Genomic DNA, 20,105 nt, shown 5'->3' with positions numbered 1-20,105 from the left:
AATATTACAACTGATGTGATATACTTACTTGTCTCTGGGAGCGGTGAAGGCCGTCATTTTCGATTTTTTTTTTTTCTGGTTGTGGTTGATTCGAGGGCTTTTTACTGAACGGAATTAAAAATCTGAAACAAAGACAAATAAATAAGTCAAACACACACTCACACACACTCCTCACTTTAACTCTCTCACTTATTTCCTCTTGCACAAAAGTGCACATGATGCAAGAAACCAACTCGAGTTAAGTGAAACTATCAATCACAGCTTCAGCTGGACAAGATGACACATCCCAGTGTTGATTCCCAGAGGTCATCCTCATAGAATTATAAGCAACGCAACGCAACGCAACGCACGTACTGCATGAGAGGCCAATGCCGGTCAGCCCTCGCACAGTTCCACCTCTGGTCCCTCTCTTGTTCGTGCACTGCTGGTTCAGTTGCTCCGAGTTCAGGACCAGAACGACCCCACCACCGGCCCATACACACACCCACCTCGACGCCATACACACCCACAGGAAACTAATCACATTTTTAATTTATATCTAAATTCCTTCCCTCCCTGCCAAACCCCAAGTACAACAAACCGGCCAGAAACCAAATACACATTGTCCTCGGGTATTGATTCGGGCAGGGTCTACTTGTGAAAACAATTTGCGGTGAGCTAAAGAACACAAACGCGCCGAGGCAGAAACTAATTGAAGCCCTCACTACACGGGCGTCTCGCTGTGAGAGTCCTCACTGCAGAGGTTTCTAGAAGATTCAGGCTTCTATAGGACGCAGGCTGCAGGCTCCAAACTAAGCTCTGCATGCCAGATTTATCAAATGTATTCAAAATCCTCCAGACTGAGGAACAGGGTTTAAGCTGCAGCTGCACCAAATCTCTGTACTTACGCATCCCAGAGAGATAGCATACTCTACCATCTCAATCCCACAGCCGGAGAACCACAGCACTGTCAGCAACGCTCAGCTTTCCAAAAAACAAAAAATCCACCCACCCACACATCATTCAAAAGGTGATGCGTTTAAAAATAAATAAATAAATAAAAAAAAACCAAACAAACAAACAAAACTAAAACACTTGTCAAGACGACAGCTATCTGGAACTTACTCCTGTGATGGATAATGTCCCAAAGGCTGTGTGGAGAGCCAAAACGTAGAGAGTGAGAGAGAGCGAGCGAGAGCGAGTGTGACAGAGATGGAAGCTCCCTTGCGTGCACAGACTCCAGATATCCCTGGGCAGACTCTCCAGTCAGGGACCACTAAAGCATAGGGGCTTAGCCAATTCAATTTTATAGTTACGAGGTGGTCTAGTAGCCTACGCGACCCTCAGAGAGTCCCACCTCCCACCTCTAGCTGTTCCAGTCCGTCCGCTGAAGGAACGCCCCTGTGAGAGAGATAACAGATGCAGCAGGCCCGAGACTACCTCTCCCCTCTTCCTCTGGCTGCTCTCCAGCCACATAGATAGATGGCTGGCCACTTGAGTGCTGTCAAAACTCCTCTTCAGTGCCAGCACACAAAACGTGTGTGTACGTACACACACACACACTCTTACTAAATAACACAAACTTTCAGTTTCTCCCTTGCCAGACACTCTCAGTCCTCACATTTGTGCACTGAACTCACGGTGATCCCCAGGAAATGTGTGCGTTTGGAGATGTTTTTGGAAGTGACAAAAGAGAGGGAAAGGAGGGAGATGGAAGGGAAAAAAGTTAAAGTCCGCCAAAGCAAGAACAAACAAACCAAACAAACAGCTCCGGCCTGCACCAAACAAAGCATCCTCTACAACCCTATAAGACAAATAACTCAGCGGCGCTGTATACAGTCAAGGACCAGGCTGAGCTCCAGGCATCCAAACAATAGCCATCCTGACGGGCCCCCAGGCCCAGACAACATCATCTCTATTCCGGGGCCTTTTATTCACTATGGAAAAGCCCAGCTGTCCAGCAGCTCCAGCAGACTCTTTTCCATCACAGCAGGATTCCGATCGTTGGAAACAAGCTCCAGATACACAAAAACAAACACACAAACAAACATATACACACACACACACACACCAACTGAGGAGCGTTCACGGACTGCTGAGAACTAAACCACAAATTGAATAATTTGTAATGTTAGCATAATGAAACAGATCCTGTCCCATTTAGAGAAACCTGTTGACATGGCCCGAGCATGGTAGCTCATGGCATTCACCCAAGCCCTCATGCAGGCCTACAGTGGCATCTCTGTGGTAGGCAGATAAACGACTTAACAGTCTTTGATTAGATTTCCATTATGAGATTAGGGGTTAATGTAAATTCTCCAGAGGTTCAACATACTAGAGACGGGAGATATCTGAAAAATCTAAACTACCACAGCTCAGTTTCTAGAAATCTTCAGCCGAAAGGTCACAAAAAAAAAAAAAGAGCGACCAACCATTCTAAACATGTCCTCAAATCAATTCCATGTGGGATTCTCTGTCGAAGCTTTACAAATAGTAGCACTTGTCCATCCATTTCCGCTGCAGAGCATCTAGCGCCACACCCCTCACACAAATAAAACAAGCCCTGAAGGAGGGAACAGAGGAGAACTACTGACCAGCTTCAGCCCCTTTAGCCACGGCGAGTGTTGCTCTCCTTACACAATACTTCAGCCTTGGACAATGAACCTGATGTATGTCTGCCAACAGAACAGGGGGCCACTGACTCTTTACACTTAACCAAACAGAAACGTTTGTTTGAGAAGCACCCACACTCAAGAGGAGTTACAGTGTCTTTAAACTCCAGTGCTGGAGTCACTGCCACAGTTAAGCTACAGTAGATGAAGAGATACAGCTCAGACAAGGATACACAAGTTTCAAATAAAATCAAATGTATGCATTTATCAACACAATAAATTATGAATTAGACACATTAACAAATGTCATAAATCACAACAATTAGCTTACAGTTATTTTGTAGCGAACTCTCTATCCATTCAGAAAAGTCCTCCCTCAGCTTCACTGGGCAACTATGGCCTCAATGACATAATCCTGTTAAGCTGAGCTGTGACTGAAAATCAGTCATTTCAAGTATTTTCTACAGGATATTACAGTGCAGATATCGTGATAGTAAATTCCATGACAATATCCAGGACGAATCTTTCAGATCTTTTACAAGAACGACTTTCCAATAATTCCAAGAATAATGTTACAATAAATGGATTTCTTGGGCCTCCTCCCCCACATCTCCACTGTCCTCTCAACCACACAGCTAAGCTGCCAGGTCAGCCCCCCCCCCCCAACCAACACTAACTTACACCATGCTAGGACCATGTGCATTCAAAACCTGCACGATGCAATTACCCTAAACTTTGTTACAACCAATGGAATTTACACGGATCCCCCTACATCACATGGTCGGAGGAGAGTCTGATTGGAGGCACTGGGTCCCTGATTGCTGGCGTTCGGTCCATTAAAGCTGCTGCCTCTTGGTGCCAGCAGACTGCTGCTCTGTATAGCAGCACTGCAGTAGGCTAGCTCTACCCTGCTCTGCTCCTTCTGCCAACCAGTTGTACTGCCAGCGGAGGGCTCACATTTCCGCTCTTCAGGTTACAGGCCAAAACATGACATGCGTGAGTTCTGACATTTCCTTTATGGCCTTTTAAGATAGCGCAACAGTTTATTTTTTAATGACACCGTCAATGGCGGCTGTTGAGCCACACAATAAAAATGTGGAGCCACACAATAAGAATTATTGATCACAGTTGGCTACCTGATGCTTCTGATAAGTAACTAACTACTAACACAAAGAAGGAAACCGTACATCAACTAGTAGAAAAGTATGCAGCAGGGGAAAACAAGTGCCACTGGGCTCCAATGGTTCATCTAACGACAGGTGCTCTTTCGTAAGATGGGTACAATTCATACTAAACAAAAGTAAATCCTACCAGTAGCTGGACACGTCCATGACATAAAACTATGGCATTCTGTCTTTAGGCAAATGTGTTCATATTCAGCGCATTATCTACCTAAAGACGAGGTGCCTTTTTGTCCAGGGTGTTACCAGTTACTGCCAGGGATTTTTTATTCCTAGAAAAGTAGGCCCATATCTGACCTCATATCTTGACCTGTGCAGCACCGAAGCCAAACGAATGCAGTTATTAAGCACTGGCACATTCCCAGACAGTAGGCTAATCCTTTCCCTATAGGGGCCACAGAGTCCAACATCAAAAAGGTAGGCCTTGCCCCATGAGAGTATTACGGTCTCCCTGTTATACTTGTCTACATTGTCTCTCAAGTTGTGCTGATTGAAGGGCTTGTGAAACCAGTCACAGACTTCATGGTCATCTGTCTAACTGTACTTGTAACAACTGATAAGAACACATCCTTGATAATTAGAAAACAGAAGGCCACTAGCCCAAATCAGTAGTGTGCTACAGCTGGGTGTCCTGCATTGGAGGTGGTGGAGATTCCCCTGAGAGACAAAGGTCTTTCTAACCAACAGTCAGCAAACTATGTAACCTCCCACCTGATGATGGCTGAGACGACTTATCATTTTGTTTTAGTGGGGGTTTTTTGGTAACTTATTTTAACTCAGTATGTGTGTGAAGGTTTACATGAACACACAGAACAGTGCTGTTGTGACAATTAATACTTCACAGGAAATTTGACTAAGTATCACTTATCTTAACCCGACAGACACGGCTATCTAGAGTAGCCTACCCCACCTGTCCCAACCACAGGGTGCACTGGTGCTGCTGAAATGGCTTTTCCACACCGACACGGCACGCAGCTGATTTAGTGTCTCTGGGCTCAGCTTCTGTGAATGCCATATCTGGGGGAGCAATCACCGCTCCCAAGGCACACCAGCGCTGCGGCTCCTCTCCGCCATCAATCACCGGACCAACTCTGCTCAGTAGCTCAGTCTGCCGGTGGCACGTTGCCTACATTGCTACTGCCTTCCAAATGATGATGAAATTCTGCACCGACACCACTTCCTTGGACTCCTTCCACTGGGATCACAGTTTCAAAACAATGTAGAGAACTCCAGGAATAGTTTGCCAGGGGATCGATGGCTACGGCTACGGCAAGCACGGCAACCCATGAAATTGGAGCAGTAGCCAACCAACCATGGTGCCAGGGAAGGAAGTTCGTTTAGCAGGCTCACCAGAGGCCTGTACTACGAAGTGAGGCTACTGGTAACCCAGGTACCTTTGAAAGTTGCCACGTCTAAAAAGACAACTGCATCAAGCATCTATCGTTTCCACAGTGATGAGTCGTTTTGAGGCCAACAGGTACTCCTGAAGTTACCCGAGGGGTACACTACGAAGCGAGGTTACTGGCTTACCCTTGTAACTTCGGGGGTAGCTATTGATGTCCAAAAGAATGCTTTACTACATGTATTGCTTCTTAAGTGACACATTGCTTTGAGATCAGAAGTTACTCCTGAAGCTACCTGGGCAGGCCAGTAACCTTGCCGCTCTTCCACCACCGTGGCCGTGACTGAAGGACAGTGGCCAGACATGCTGGCCTGAGCTGGCCTCCCTGTTCACATGACCTCCTCGAGGCCAGAAATTAGCCACCTCTTTTCAAAAAGACACAAGCAATTTTGAAATTACTAAAAAACCCTCTGAGACACAAGACAAATGGTTAAGCACAGAGGAACGCAATCAAATTTCTACATAGTTTCATTGAGAATATGGCATTGGCAACGCCGAACCAATACTTATAATCTATTCTACAGCCTTTTCCTAAGGAGGGTTAAAATTTAGATAAATAGAATCAAGTGATGTGGAAATATATTATGATCAAAACAACTCACAAAAAGTGTATATGAATCAAAGTATACTTTACAATGCTTTCCGCACAAACAATTAACATTAAACATTCAGTCAGATAACCAATGTTGAGTCACCGTTGAATAAAGGATAGCCAAATGTATTACTCTAGACCCTAACTAACCAGTTCTTATTGATTTGCATGCGCTTAAGACACATGATGAGTATGATTCATGATTGAGTGATTCTCGAGTTCAGATGGCTGCAGCCTCAGATAGTTAACAGACTTCCAGTTTCAGCTGATAGGAGTCTGAAAAGTGAATGGAGTTCATCCAGTGAGTGCAAACGGCCTGCACATCACCCCAGCTGTTCTCTTGATTTTCTGGCCAGGACAAAGAAGCCATTCTGGTGCCCTCAAATGTCACTGAGTACATAAATAGAGGCCATGTGAGTAAGCACGAGCATCCGGGTGAGAGAGATAGTTACATTATCAGTTAAAAGGTAATCAGGCAATTGCGATGAATGTGTTCGCTAAATCTTAGGATTTCGACTTATTGTTTTCGCAACATGTTCAGTGTCTTGCGTAAACGTTTCGGTCTATGATCCAAATTAACCCGTGTACGACAACGGTATTACCTAAATGGGTTTGACAACCGCCAAAAGAAGGAGGAAGAAGGGGTAGGACAAGGTTGTAAGTTGACATGCGGGTTTTCGCGTCATGAAAATGAAACGTGCTGCCGCTGAATTAGCCAAGTTAGCTACAGGCATACCACGTGGCTACTTACCGCAAACTGAGGGATTGTTGTGTGATATATAGTGGTTTTCTACGAATAACTACTATGAAGCTACTACACCTTAACGTTTTATCACATGTGGACATTTTACGTTACGCTAGATACCAAGTCAATATTTACTAATATTAGTAGAATATTACTTCCTCACGTTGAATGGAGAAACTTTGACAACTCAGCCAGTTAAGTTATCGTTAGCCTACCTGCGGGACAGCTGAGATATTGTTCCAGTGTGGGGTCAACTTAATGTATCGACCCCACTGATAAGTAAATTATAACTGTTAACACAGATCAGAAGATCACTGAAGTTGATGGTCCAACAATCAATCGCCCGTTGTGTGTCCCATGCTCAACGTCAACTTCAACCACATAAACTTGAGGCTTTGAGTAGGCTAATAATAATGTAATACCGGATTTCAACCAAAACATACCAAATGGAAGCAACAAGTCACTAAGAAAACTAAGTTGTGTAAAATTGAATACTAAAGGAAGTAGGCTATTTACCCGCAAAAAGCGTAGCCAAAAAGGCGGTCAATTTAATTTTTGACAACGGAACTGAACCTGCCCAAAACCTAAGATGCCCGAGGCTGATGTTAATAAAAAATAATGTAACGTAGCCAATGCTACAAGTAATTTTACAACTATGCGTTCCCAATTTGTTTTAGTAAGATGTATGCGCATGGTTGGATATGCAGTGGTTCTGATGACCGTATCGCTAACATCTTAATTTAAAGCCAGCAGCACATTTAGTTTAGTTGGAAAAAAACGCGAACAAAGTAGTCTTACCTATGTGGAGGTTCATCCACCTGCGGGAAAGTCTTTGGTTTCTGGAGGCAAATTTGAGCTGAATAAACGCGCCACGCTCATGTTCAGTCACAGTAGTAGGCTACAACAAAAGCGAGCGACGCGCGCTATGAATCATCAAGGGGGCGTGATTTACCGCCAAGCTACTATTCTGAAGATTCCACATAAGATAGGTTCAGTTAGTAGCCTATATTTTGTATATTATAGTATATATATCCATTAATATATGTGTCGTCTCAAAATTAGCTTACATAATGTAGACTAATTTTGAGGCGACTAACCAAATAAGTTTCACGATTCAAAAAAGAAATGCAAAATACATGTAGAGTAGACCTACACTGTAAGTTGCAGTGTCAGTAGGCCTGTATGTCTAGCTGCAATTATTTTAGTCTAGGATTTTTTGCGATTGTGATTTTAATGTGATTCTGCCTTTTTGCGGCACTAACTCATTCTGACTGGACCAAGAGGATCTCAAGAGAGTTCCTTTTGTCCCTTGTGACCCAAGCACTCTTGCCAGTGTGATAGCACATGAAGTTTTTTTTTTTTTTTTTTTTTTGCAAAATGGAACAAAGACATGTAAGAATTACGGTTGTCACAAAGGGTGAAATCATTTTAAGCAGAATTCAACAAGGTGTTGTTACTCCAAGTCCCAACAGTATAAACTTCTGCTGGAATTACATATTTAATGTGATTAAGACAAAGTAGTCTTGCCTATGTGGAGGTTCATCCACCTGCCACCTGCGGTTTCTGAAGGCAAATTCGCGCTGAATAAACGCGCCACGAACATCAATGCAACAAAAGCCGCAGCGCATCAAGGGAACGTCCCACAAGGCGTTAATCACCGCCAATTCTATGCCTATACAGATTTGAATATTCGAGATATGAAAGGTTCAGTTATGTCGGCTAATTTTGAGTTTACTAACCAAAAACGTTTTGGTTGTACGATTTAAAAAAAATAATTAATTAAAAATACACCTACATATTGCATTGTCTAGTAGGTCTGCCTGTATTGTTATATCTAACTGCTATGGAACGAAATTCTTTTTGTGTAAGATTTGTGTGGCTCCACCTTTAAATCGACTCTTTTTCTAAGATGATGTTGCAAATCATTCTGGCCAGACCAAGAGGATCTTAAGAGAGTCCCATTTGTCCCTTAAGTGTGATAGCCCATTTATGGTCATATGTAAAATGGACAACAGGCATGTAAGTATTAGGAGTGAAATAATTTAAACAGAATTCGACAACGTGTTGTTCACTCTCATTGTTCAAGTCCCAATAGTGTTAACATCTGCTGAAATTACATTTAAAGTGTAAGTGTGTGTGTGTGTGTGTGTGTGTGTGTGTGTGTGTGTGTGTGTGTGTGTGTGTGTGTGTGTGTGTGTATAATAAGGTCAGATTTGGCATATTTTGATATGTAGGTTTAAACAACTGCTCAATCATTTCTGGATGACATAGTTTTATATGGAACTTGAGGAACACATGCGGCAATGCTTCCTGTAATGTGATCTGCAGTTATTCTGATCATCTGACTTAACAACTTTTAAAGGGGTGCAGCAGTCCATTCCAAATATGCAAGAGAGTACTACCATGACTCAGCCAGGACGTGCCATGTCCCTTTGGTGAACTTTGTTAACATAAACATTATAATGTGCAGTGATGACACAATATTTAGTGTGCTTGCTGAAAGCAGCCCACTATTGTTCTTCTTAGGTTTTTGTATTATTCTTGTTATCCTAATTTTTGGCTAGCTCCTAGAACTTTTGAGATATCGGCATAACTCTGGAAGGTCCGGTCAGAAGAGGGCTAGAAAAGATAGCGTCACTGACCCAGATCACAAACCTTGACGTATGTGATCTTCAGACCATGCCTGACAAAAGTTACAGAAACAATTTTTGATTTTTGAAAGCGTTCAGTATAGGCCGGGTGAACCCTGCCTGATCTGCCGTCGAATTTGGATTTCGGCCAGCAGCTCAGGCTAGAAACCTAAAGGTTACACTGTAACCCCGGTTCTCTGAATCATTGAGTGGAGAGATCCACCTATGGGAGGGACATCCGTCCCCGACCTCTGCAGAAGCAACCAATTGCACCAAGTCTGGCTTTGACAGACAGCAGCGCGAAATCCAATGCCACGGATAGCCCCGCCCCGCTTCCGTGGTATAAAGGATGATGCTGCGCTGCGCTTCATCAGTAGACAATTCGCTTCTCGTGAAGCAAGCGGGGCATACTCGGTGGATCTCTCCACTCAATGATTCAGAGAACCGGGGTTACAGTGTAACCTTTAGTTCTCTTTCACCATCTCGTGTTCGAGATCCACCTATGGGAGAGATCTGGACAGCTCCCCGATTGCCCTATAGCCTACTATGACACTGTCAGCCTCGGATGGTCCCTACGCCGAGGTGTCCCCGGCGCAGTGGTGCCAGACACATCCAACGTGACAAGCACAATCACAATACTAACCCGCTCAGCGGACAGCAGACAAGGGAATATTGCTTATGTCAAAAACGTGTAAGTTTTATCGGCTATGTAGCCCACATAGCTCAGACACGGCCCGAGCAAGGCCATGCATTTCCCTTCACCTACACTAAGCGGGAAGTTAGCAGTGTGGGGGGAGAGACAGTGGTGTGTAATGAGCGTGGTGATGCGACTCAAACCAATCCAGCGCTCAGAACGGAGTGAGAAACCGGTGTTCTGGTAACATCCAGCCGGTAAAATCTCACGAAGGTGTCTGGACTAGTCCAACTAGCCGCAGAACACACTTGTTGCATTGATATCCCCTGAAACACTGCCCACGAAGCAGCCATCCCACGCGTAGAGTGAGCTCTCAAGCCCACAGGAGGCTGCAGCCCCTTCGCGTCGTACGCTCCAGTTATGGCATCGACAAGCCAGTGAGATAGGCGCTGCTTCGAGATGGGCATCCCCATCTGCGGGGGGGCCCATGAGACAAAGAGTTGGTCACTCTGCCTAAAATCCTTCGTCCTGTCCACGTACGTTCTCAAGGCTCGGACGGGGCATAAGGTGTTTAACCTTTGCTCTTCTGCCGAAGCAAAAGGGGGCGGGTGAAAGGCAATGAGCTCTAACACCTCGCAAGAGAACGCAGGGAAGCATTTCGGTAGAAATGCGGGGTTAGGTTTAAGGAAAACTTTATCCCCATTAAGCGAGAACTGAAGGCATGAGGTATGCACCGAAAATGCATGCAAGTCACTAACACGCTTGGCTGAGGCCAGTGCGAGCAATAAGGCCGTCTTCAGTGACAGCAACTTTAAGCTTATATCCCCAATGGGCTCAAAGGGCTGTCGAGACAGCGCATCCAAAACCAAAGGGAGATCCCATGACGGGACGAGCTTTTTGGAGACTGGCAACAGGCGTCGTGCACCCTTCATGTACCTGCGTACCAATGGGTGTTGACCCACCGTGTCATTATTGAAACCAAAGTGACACGCGGATATAGCCGCCAAATACACCTTAATGGTGGAGAAGGCTTTCCCTTCTTCCTTGAGCTCTTGTAAAAAGCTGAGGATGTCAGAGACAGAGCACTGATATGGCACTAAATGACGCACGTCACACCACTTTTCAAAGACTCGCCACTTATAGTCGTACAGAGACCTAGTGGAAACGGCCCTTGCGCTCTGAATGGTGGCCGTAACGTTGGGCGGTAAGCCCAGCGCGGACAGGTTCATCCTTTCACGGGCCAGGCCCAGAGCTCCACCCGCTCCGGGTGGTTGTGGTGAATTTCCCCGTTCGCCTGCGATAGCAGGTCCGAACGTAATGGGAGCGCCATTGGCTGTGTGTATAGCAAGGGAATTATCTCCGCCATCCACGAGGCTTTGTGCCATCTGGGTGCTATCAAAATCAACATTAGTCCCTGTTCCCTCACTCGGGCGAGAGTGGGAAGGATCAGACACAGAGGGGGGAAGGCATAGAGGAGCACTTTGGGCCACTGGTGAGCTAGTGCGTCTACGCCGAGAGGCGCGTTCTTGTCCTGAAGCGAGAAGTACATAGGACAATGGGCGTTTTCGCGCGATGCGAAGAGATCTACGGCTGCTCTGCCGTATCTCGCCCAAATCAGTTCTACTATCTGAGGGTGGAGGCGCCACTCTCCGAACAGAGGGTTCCCCCTCGATAGCAGATCTGCCCCGGTGTTCATTACACCTGGGACGTGTGTCGCGCGCAACGACAGAAAGTGCGGACTGCTCCACAGCAGCAGGTCGCGTGCCAGGCAGTGTAGAGCAGAGGAGCGCATTCCCCCTTGTCGATTTATGTAGGCCACTGCGGTGGTATTGTCGCAGCGAACCAGAACATGATGGCCCTGTAGGCGAGGCAGGAAATGTTTGAGAGCTAGCCAAACAGTCAGGAGCTCCAGGTAGTTTATGTGGGACGAGCTTAAACGGTCCGGCCAAACACCGTTCACCGTCCTGCCCTCCTGGGTCGCACCCCAGCCTGACAGGGAGGCATCTGTCGTTATCACTTTCCTCGCAGTCACTGCCCCGAGGGGAGTGCCGTGGGAATAAAACTCCGCGGAGTTCCAGTGGCGCAGGGAAGCGGCGCATTTGCGCGCTACTGTCACCTCGCGGCTGAGGTCGCGCGTGGGGTCTAGACGGAGAGATGCAATCCATTTCATGAATTCCCTCATTCTCAGCAGCCCCAATGGCAAAACCTGTATGGCGGACGCCATCAGGCCCTGAAGTCTTAGGCATGTGCGGAACTTCACTCTCGCTCCCTGCCTGAACAGTGTGAGACAGTTCATGAGAGAGCGAACGCGCTCTTGCGACAGGCGAGCGCGCATGGACACTGAGTCCAGCTCCAGCCCTATGAATGTGACATTCTGGGCGGGAGTGAAGTTGCTCTTGGCATAGTTCACCATAAAGCCTAGGGAGTCTAGGTGCGTCTGCACCCGTTGTGTGTCCCGTAACGCTTGTTCGCTGGAGCTGGCCAGTATGAGCCAGTCGTCCAGATATGTTAATATTCTTATCCCCGCAAGACGTAGGGGGGCTAACCCCGCTTCTACACACAGGCAGAATGTTCTTGGACTGAGGGCTAACCCAAAAGGCAAAACTGTGAATTCGTAGCATTTGCCTTGATAAGCAAAGCGTAGGAATTTCCTGTGGGGGGGATAGATGCCAATGTGGTGAAAAGCGTCCGTCAAATCGATCGATGTGAACCAATCGTTTTGTTGTATTGAACGTGATAGAGTGTTGAACATCAACATTCTGAAATGGTATTGTCTCAAATGTCTGTTTAACACCCTCAAGTCCAGAATAGGACGGAGCGAGCCGTCTTTCTTCGGAACTAGAAAATATCGGGAAAAGAATCCCTGATTCGCTTGGCTTGGGGGAACCTCCCGAATCGCTCTCTTTAACAAAAGAGAGTTGATTTCCTCCTCTAGGAAGTGGCCTGAGCCCTCTTCCGTCTGCGAGAAAATTATACCGTTGAAACGTGGGGGTCTTATACCGAACTGTAGGCGGTAGCCTTTCTCGATCGTCCTGACAACCCACTGGGGGGCAGAAGCGGCTTTCCACGCCGTAACGTGTTGAGAAAGCCGCCCCACCGGCTCCGTCGGCACCTGAGCGCGAGAGAGCGCTCTCATATGAGCTGCAATGTCGCCATCTGGTGGCTGAACCATTGACAGCGTTGGCCTTAGCCTCATGTGCTTTCGCATCTGAATTTTTCTTTTCAAACACACGGCCGTAGCCTTTATTGGGAAAGTGTGAGTGGTGTAGTGCGAACGGTGTGGTGACACTGTTAGGGCACTGAACAAACTGGCGTCCCCCTCCACAAACGCGCTCTGGCGTGGGGAGGGCGGGCTGTCTTGTCCCAGCACGGGGAACGGTGCTGGCAATCCCGTTAAAACCGGGGAGGAGGAACACTCCCCCCCCAGTTCTAGTCGTCTCCTCTTCGGCGGGGAAACGCTCAGGTGCGAGTCCAATGGGCTGGCAGCCCGGGAACCTGGACGGAGCTCCGAGAGTAGGCGGTCAGGTAGACCGCTTCCTCTTGGGATCGGCTGTGGCGGATGGCTTCTTAGCCGCTGCGGCAGCAAAGGAAGCCTTGCCCCACGGCTTAGCCTGCTGCTGCGGCTGCTGTTGCTGCTGGGGCTGGTGAGGTCCCGAGCGAGGACCGTTACCACGGGGTTTGTAGGCTCTGTGGGGAGCTTGCTGCGGGCGATTAGACGGCGACTGCTGGGGTCTGGGCGGCGGCGGTGGGCGAGGGGCTACTTTCCTTGGCAGGCAAAGTTTGAACGCCTCATCCTCTTTCTTTTTATCATCGCAGCGCTGCTGCATAAGGGCCACCGCTGGGCCAAACAGCGCTTGGCCTGGCTCTACGGCAGCGCCTGCAATGCGCCTCTTCTCGCTGTCGGGTAGACCGGAGAGGTTGAGCCAAAGCGCCCGTTCGCCCACGACAGACAGGGCCATGGAGCGCCCACAGGCTTGGACAGCCTGGCGGGCATTTCGCAGAACGAGATCATTCACTGTAACAATCTCTTTCCACAGCGCTGGCGTGGCGTTGCCGCTCTGTAGCAACCTGCTCATATCCTCCATTAACTCGGCCTGATATGCCGACAAGAGGGAGGAAACATTTAGCGCTCTTACTGCGAGCGAGTTAGCCCTGTAAGAGGTCTGAAAAATGGAGGCTGAGAACCGGTCCATTTTGTTAGGGAGGGTGGGCTTTGGCGGGGCGAGCAGCCCACCCTGAGTTGGGGTTAGATGCCTGGCTATCGATGGCTCGATAGTAGGAGGCTCACCCATGCCAAGAGAGGACATGTCTTTTACGTCCAATCCCGTGAGACCGTGTTTCAGGTCCAGCGGGTCTCCCCAGTGATGTTTCATGTGCTTTGCGCACGCGGGAAGAACCGGCAACAGCTGTTTCTTAGGGCCTGGAGGTAAACCCAAGAGTTTGCCGTCATACACGTCCCTCTCTTGGTCAGCCGGATTAATGAGTGCCGGCCAATCTACATTGAGACGGACAGCAGCCCGCTCACACACCTCCAAAAGCACCGTCTGCGGAAGGGTGGAAGGCCCTGTCGGTGCGTACTGGGCTGGAGGGAGGTGGTCATCCTCCTCCGAAGCCTCAGACTCGTTCATCTGGCTAGCCTCCTCGACTGCGCCGGACAGGTCGCCCGAGAGCAGCGGGGGGAGATCTAAACCAAATTCGGCTATGTTCTGCTCGGACTGGTCAGCCCAGCTGAGCAGAGCCGGGCTCTGGGGGGTTTCCGGAGCCTTCATTTCGTCGTCGTCTCCCTCTAAGTCAGAACAAAGTTGTTCTTCGACGCTCTGGGTGGTGGCCACTTTAAGCCTCCGGCGCAAGAGCTTTTTAGGCAGAGCCATGCAATGGCTGCAACTCTCCGGGAGAGTCAGTGCCTCTTGAGCGTGCTTGTAGCCCATACAAACTACACAATAGGGATGGGCATCCCTGGCAGCGATGAGGGCGCCACACGCGGTCGGGCAGGCGCGCGATGTGGGTTCCTGGGCGAGAGCCGGTGTAGCGGGCTTGGAGAGAGCCATTAGGTGGATAACCCGGTGGCGAGCGCGACGAAAATTTTTTAACAAGCGTTAGCCCGTTAAAAAAGAAAATGCCAGTAAGCTGGAGAGCTATTCAGGCAAGCTTCGTTATCAGCTGGTAAACCGAAACGTCGACAATCACGCCCGGCGGAGGCTGATCCGGTGGGTTACTAGATATGTCCTCCTGCAGGCAGTTGAATGAAAGCGAGCGATGTCGGTCAAGCTGCGCAGAGTTCTGTTGGGTCGCAATCCGCGAGAAGCGAATGTCATCTGATGAAGCGCAGCGCAGCATCATCCTTTATACCACGGAAGCGGGGCGGGGCTATCCGTGGCATTGGATTTCGCGCTGCTGTCTGTCAAAGCCAGACTTGGTGCAATTGGTTGCTTCTGCAGAGGTCGGGGACGGATGTCCCTCCCATAGGTGGATCTCGAACACGAGATGGTGAAAGAGAACTGCACATCTGTCTTCCCTGCTTCCTGTCCACAACCTTTGGGTCCAATCACAAACTAGCTTATCCAAAAGACGCACCCGGGTCGTTGGTCTGATTGGTTGAAGGACTATCCAAGCGTACGGAGTCATTTGAACTATGCCCATTGATCTAATGTTCAACCTTAAAAGATTGAGCTTAGTATGGTGATAGCCAGACTATGTTCACCCATCGCAGCCAAGCAAGTCTTTGAGGTATGAAGTCCAAACTTGGTACATGGACTCATTAAGTTAGCAGCTATGGTTTTGTGGTGCTAGAGTTACAGGAAGTTAGCTCATATATCAGCAACACTTTTTTGTATTTTTCAAAACAAAATAGGGACTGGAGACTCCATTGTGAGGGCACATATATCATTTATTGTTCTTTCACCTAGGGGTTGCTGCATCTAGCATAAATGTGTTTTGGAGTTTCAGATGTACGTTAATGCACGTGAGCACATGAGAGCATAAAACCATTAAAGAGACCCTGTGCAACATTTTCATAGTCATAAAATCGCTTAGAAATCGTTGTTTTGCTTGACTGACCAGTTTTATCGAAAACAGTAATATTTCCTCCCGCCCCCTGTGTCCCTATCCGCTATTGCAGCCTTGCAGTTTGTCCAGGAGGCGATCACTCCTTGTTTACATCTGGAAGTCTGAGATGCGTAAGGAACAAGAAAAAACACACTTGCAATTTATAAATATATATATATCCTATATATGTATAAATATACACGCTAAAGCTGTAGGGGAAGCTCTGCAGAGAAACATGCAAGCATAAAACGAGCAAAAACGAAAAGCGCAACCGAAACCGGAGATGAAATAGCCAATCCTGCATAGTTTCTCTTTAAAACTAAAATGCCACGTGGAAACAAGACACCCCTGTCAAAGGCAAACCTGTTGAGTAATTTGAAAGGTAACTTGAACAATTGAAGGCATCACAAATGTAATATCAAACATCCTGCATGTTCCAAACAAGTAGGCCAGGGACTTACCATGTAGGCTAGCTCAGCATATCCGTTGGCTTGAACGCTACAAACGAATGGTCGCAACTTTATGAATATGGGACATTGTGGGTTCCAAAGCCAGACCAGATAAGAACCACTGGCAAAGGAAACATTGTACACCTTCCACGTTTGGTTTATTAGCCTAATTCCTGAAATAAATTTGTTCAGAGCTGAAACTGCAGCTGTATTTGACAAAGGACAGATGTAGGTTACTGCTAGTGACAAAATATTAGCTTTCAGTGTGGTATGATGTTTGTAAATTACGTGTAATTAAAAAGTGTCTCAATCATCCTCATATCCAAGGGGAATATTCTCACCCCTATGTCTTGCCACTCTGTTTCGAGGGAAAGTGTTTCTGCCAGGAGAAGGGGAAGAATGAGAAATGAGATTGGGCCTTTACTTAGGGTCTGTAGCATTATGCTTATGTGTCGTGATGTTATGCTTCCATAGACTCTACCTCATTGGTAGATAGCTGGCAGACATTAGGCAATAATTTTTAGATTAGGCAATTAATTTGATTCAATTAATTAGATTAAGTTTAGTCTTTAACTGATTTCATACCTATTTCGTGAAAACGATTTTTTTCTATTATTTCGTGAAAACATATTTAAAGTATTTAGTTGAGTATTTAGTTGAGAAGTGTTTGCCGAAGTGTTTGCCGATTTGTATTACATTTTGATTTGGTCAAGTTCTTAAAAGCAGGTCAGATTATTTTGACAAAAACAGACGGCAGAAGTTATTGTGGGGGAAAAAATTCTTGGATGAGTATTTTTCTTTTTCTGTTTAGATGCCACCCTTGAATTAATCAGTGCCCCACTAAGGCCACCCTTGTTAAACATGTCCAGAATCGCCACTGTCAGTTGTAATCTTATACAGTATGAGAATATAAAGTACATATGCTTTCCCTGCTAAACAACTTTAAGTAACTTCCCACTGGAGACCTGTTATGAAGGGAGTGGCCCTACCATAATTACTCCTTGATATCTGAACTGTCACGGTCATAAAATACACAGATTATTTTTCAAAGATGCTCTTCTTAATTCCGTAACATGCAGTAAATCACAAAATTATCTGATACACATTTTCATGGGGGGGGGGGGGGGGGAGTACACTACAACGCCCACTACAATCTGAACTGTGAAGTTGTCATAAAGTGAACCGAAATGGATATTTTGACAGCGCAGAGGAGCTGACAAACCCATCAGCCCTTTTTCCTTTCAAGTCTACACTTGTGTAAACAGCGAGTTTGTGAGTGGTCATAATCTCAGCAGGAGAGACTGGTAGGGTGCTGAAACTCCTCTCAAGGGCCAGCAACCTTGAAAAGCCAAATGCAACACATCCCCATTGTGAGTGCTTTGAGCCAATCCCTATGACAACACAAACAATACACCTTTTGCCACTTTTTGCCAACAGCTGCGATTATCATGAACATATGTGCCGTTTTTAATTCTATACACAAACCCGATGACTTCAAAAGGCGGCTCACCAGTAAATCCGAGGGGTTTCAGTCCGCAACTGAAGACGCGCCGCACTCCACAGATTGTTAAATCCCTTAACGCAACGCAGCAGCATCTTGAACACATTACGGAGGGGGCTGGCAGAGCGTGCTAGGGCTGTTCCTTACCCAATGACTCACTCCATGTGCAGTTGCTCACAGAGCGGAGTGGAAGGCTTTGGGATCTTTTTGTTTAACAGTGGACATAATCCAAGAAGTCCTTCGTCAGATTAAAATGCACTATAGGGGACTTTGCATTGTTTCAGATGTCTGAATGTGGGCATTTTTTTCCCTCTTTACAGTTATGTCATGCCACTTACAGCGTGGTAACATGCCTAAGTGAAGACACTGGCAACTTGGTGCACATGTGAAAGAATAACTTCATTTTCCAGCTGTTCGCCAAGCCCAAGTCTCTACTCTTGCGTTAGTCAGAGGTTCCTCTGGATTGAGGTGCTATTTCCAAAACCGTTCCATTGCCCTCTGACAGCCGTGCCCTTGCCGTTGGGCTGCCTTCTTCACCCGTAACTTTGGACGTTTCTAAAATAGGCCTGGCCCAGATCTTGTTTTCATTTGGTCTTGGCTGTAAATGTGCGGCAACAGTGAGGGCAGAGAGAGAGAGAGAGAGAGATGTTATTTGTGTGTATGCCCAGACATCCATGCTTCCACCTACTCCCTGTCTGGTCTAAAACTAGCTTTCAGTGGTTAGACTGTGACTCTGTGACTGACTGAAGGAGACCATATCCCACAAACCCCCCCCCCCCCCCCCCCCAGCCCCCTTCCCAACATACACCCATTCCATTCCCTCACCCTACACCACAAAAACACCCATGCACGTACATGTACCGTAGGCCTACACACACGGATGTGCATAGTAATATTGCTTAAGGAAGAAAAACAGGATGTGGAGGACAAATAAACTTTCTCTCATCTCATCTGTAGCACAAACTGACAGTTGGACACCCTGATGCGCACTTCAGTAGGAGGCTAGGTCCTATTTTTAAATTAGGGAGGATATGAAATGGAAAATAATGGCATCTTAGATGGCCTTTCATATAATTCTTCTTGTTTTAACAGGTTTTACGACAGATATAGGCTACCTTTAGTATTTGAAAGATGAGATCACAGTTGTTGTAAGGCCTTGTAAGTTCGTCTGTCAGCAGGAAACCATTAAGCAGTCAAAATTGACACAGAGAATGTGTTTAATGTGCTTAAAGATACTTTTTACTAGGTTTTTTTTTTTACATAACTATGTATACTTTCATGTAGCTGCAGCACCATCATGTAGGTTAAGGTTTTGAGGGTTAAAGTTGGGATACCCGATAATCCAGCCTTTGCTTGCTTAAGCTTAAACTTTGCACCTTTTCAAAATTCTGCCCTTTCCTCTGGGGTCAGACCCCTTATCCCTTCGCATGGAATGTTCCCAAGCATCGCGCACAAAGTGGGCTATGAGTCCCGCGAACTAAGTCACCTCTTCAGGAAGCACACCTGGGATGTAGAACTTTTCCGACTACAGTGTCACTTAACAAATGTTCCGTGCCACAGCTATCTTTTCAGACAGTCGTTGGTTCAATCAAACTTCATGAGTAGTATTTGTTTTACTGAGGAAGGCTTTGAAATGAGTTTGAAAGTTGAAACTTTTTTTTTTTGGTTGGCTGAGAGACCCTGGGCCAAGCACAGTTATGTAATTCAGCTCTCTCTCTCTCTCTCCCTCGCTCCCTCCCTCCACCCCCCTCCCTCTATCTTACTGTTTCTGCTGGGCAGTCCGAGTTGGACATGCTCAGAGGCACACACACAGCGGTGGCGTGGAGATCCCTGCACATGACATACCTGGCACAGGACCCAGGGAAACGTCTATATCCTGAACACTGGGACAATCTCTCCAGCATATGATGTGAAACATGAGCGGCCTCCCTTGTCAACAGTCTCCTTCTAATGCCTTTCATGTGGCATTAGATTCAATGATAACTTTATACTGTACGTTTTTCCGTTCCATGAGAACCATGCTGAAGTGGTTCCAGGTATGTTTTGGAGATAGGTGATATATTTTGTCCCAAAGACTTTTGAAATCTGTTTTTGTTCCAAAGTACTGAGTGAAGTTATGTGGCAATTCAGTTTTATTTTTTCTTTACATCATTGCTAATAACATCAGTTAGCTACTACTATGTAATTAACATTACAAAATCAATGGATTCCTGAGACATAAGTGAAGCCATCTGCCTTGAAAATAAGGTTTAAGATCATGAACACAAAAATGAGATTCCACTGACTGGCTTTTAAAGAATTTTAAATACATTTGATCAACCTCACAACTTGAAGA

The 20,105-nt window shown here is 46.6% G+C and overlaps 1 protein-coding gene across 2 annotated transcripts in view; it reads right to left on the bottom strand.

Moving 5' to 3' along the window:
• Nucleotides 1-20,105, bottom strand: part of slc29a1a (solute carrier family 29 member 1a) — a 35,408-nt gene that overhangs the window by 8,495 nt on the left and 6,808 nt on the right. Inside the window, exons 1-2 of one of the 2 annotated variants that reach the window (XM_062519440.1) lie at nt 7,310-7,431; nt 29-122 (exon numbers count right to left, since the gene is read on the bottom strand). In XM_062519440.1, coding sequence (XP_062375424.1) covers nt 29-57 — 29 coding nt within the window. In that variant the 5' untranslated portion in view covers nt 58-122; nt 7,310-7,431. Of the gene's footprint in view, nt 1-28; nt 123-7,309; nt 7,432-20,105 lie in introns of those variants that run through there. The other variant, XM_062519441.1, reaches the window with a different exon arrangement.

The sequence above is a fragment of the Sardina pilchardus genome, chromosome 18, assembly GCF_963854185.1.
Source record: "Sardina pilchardus chromosome 18, fSarPil1.1, whole genome shotgun sequence".
NCBI classification, from domain to species: Eukaryota; Metazoa; Chordata; class Actinopteri; order Clupeiformes; family Clupeidae; genus Sardina; species Sardina pilchardus.
This window is presented reverse-complemented; position numbering and strand designations above follow the sequence as displayed.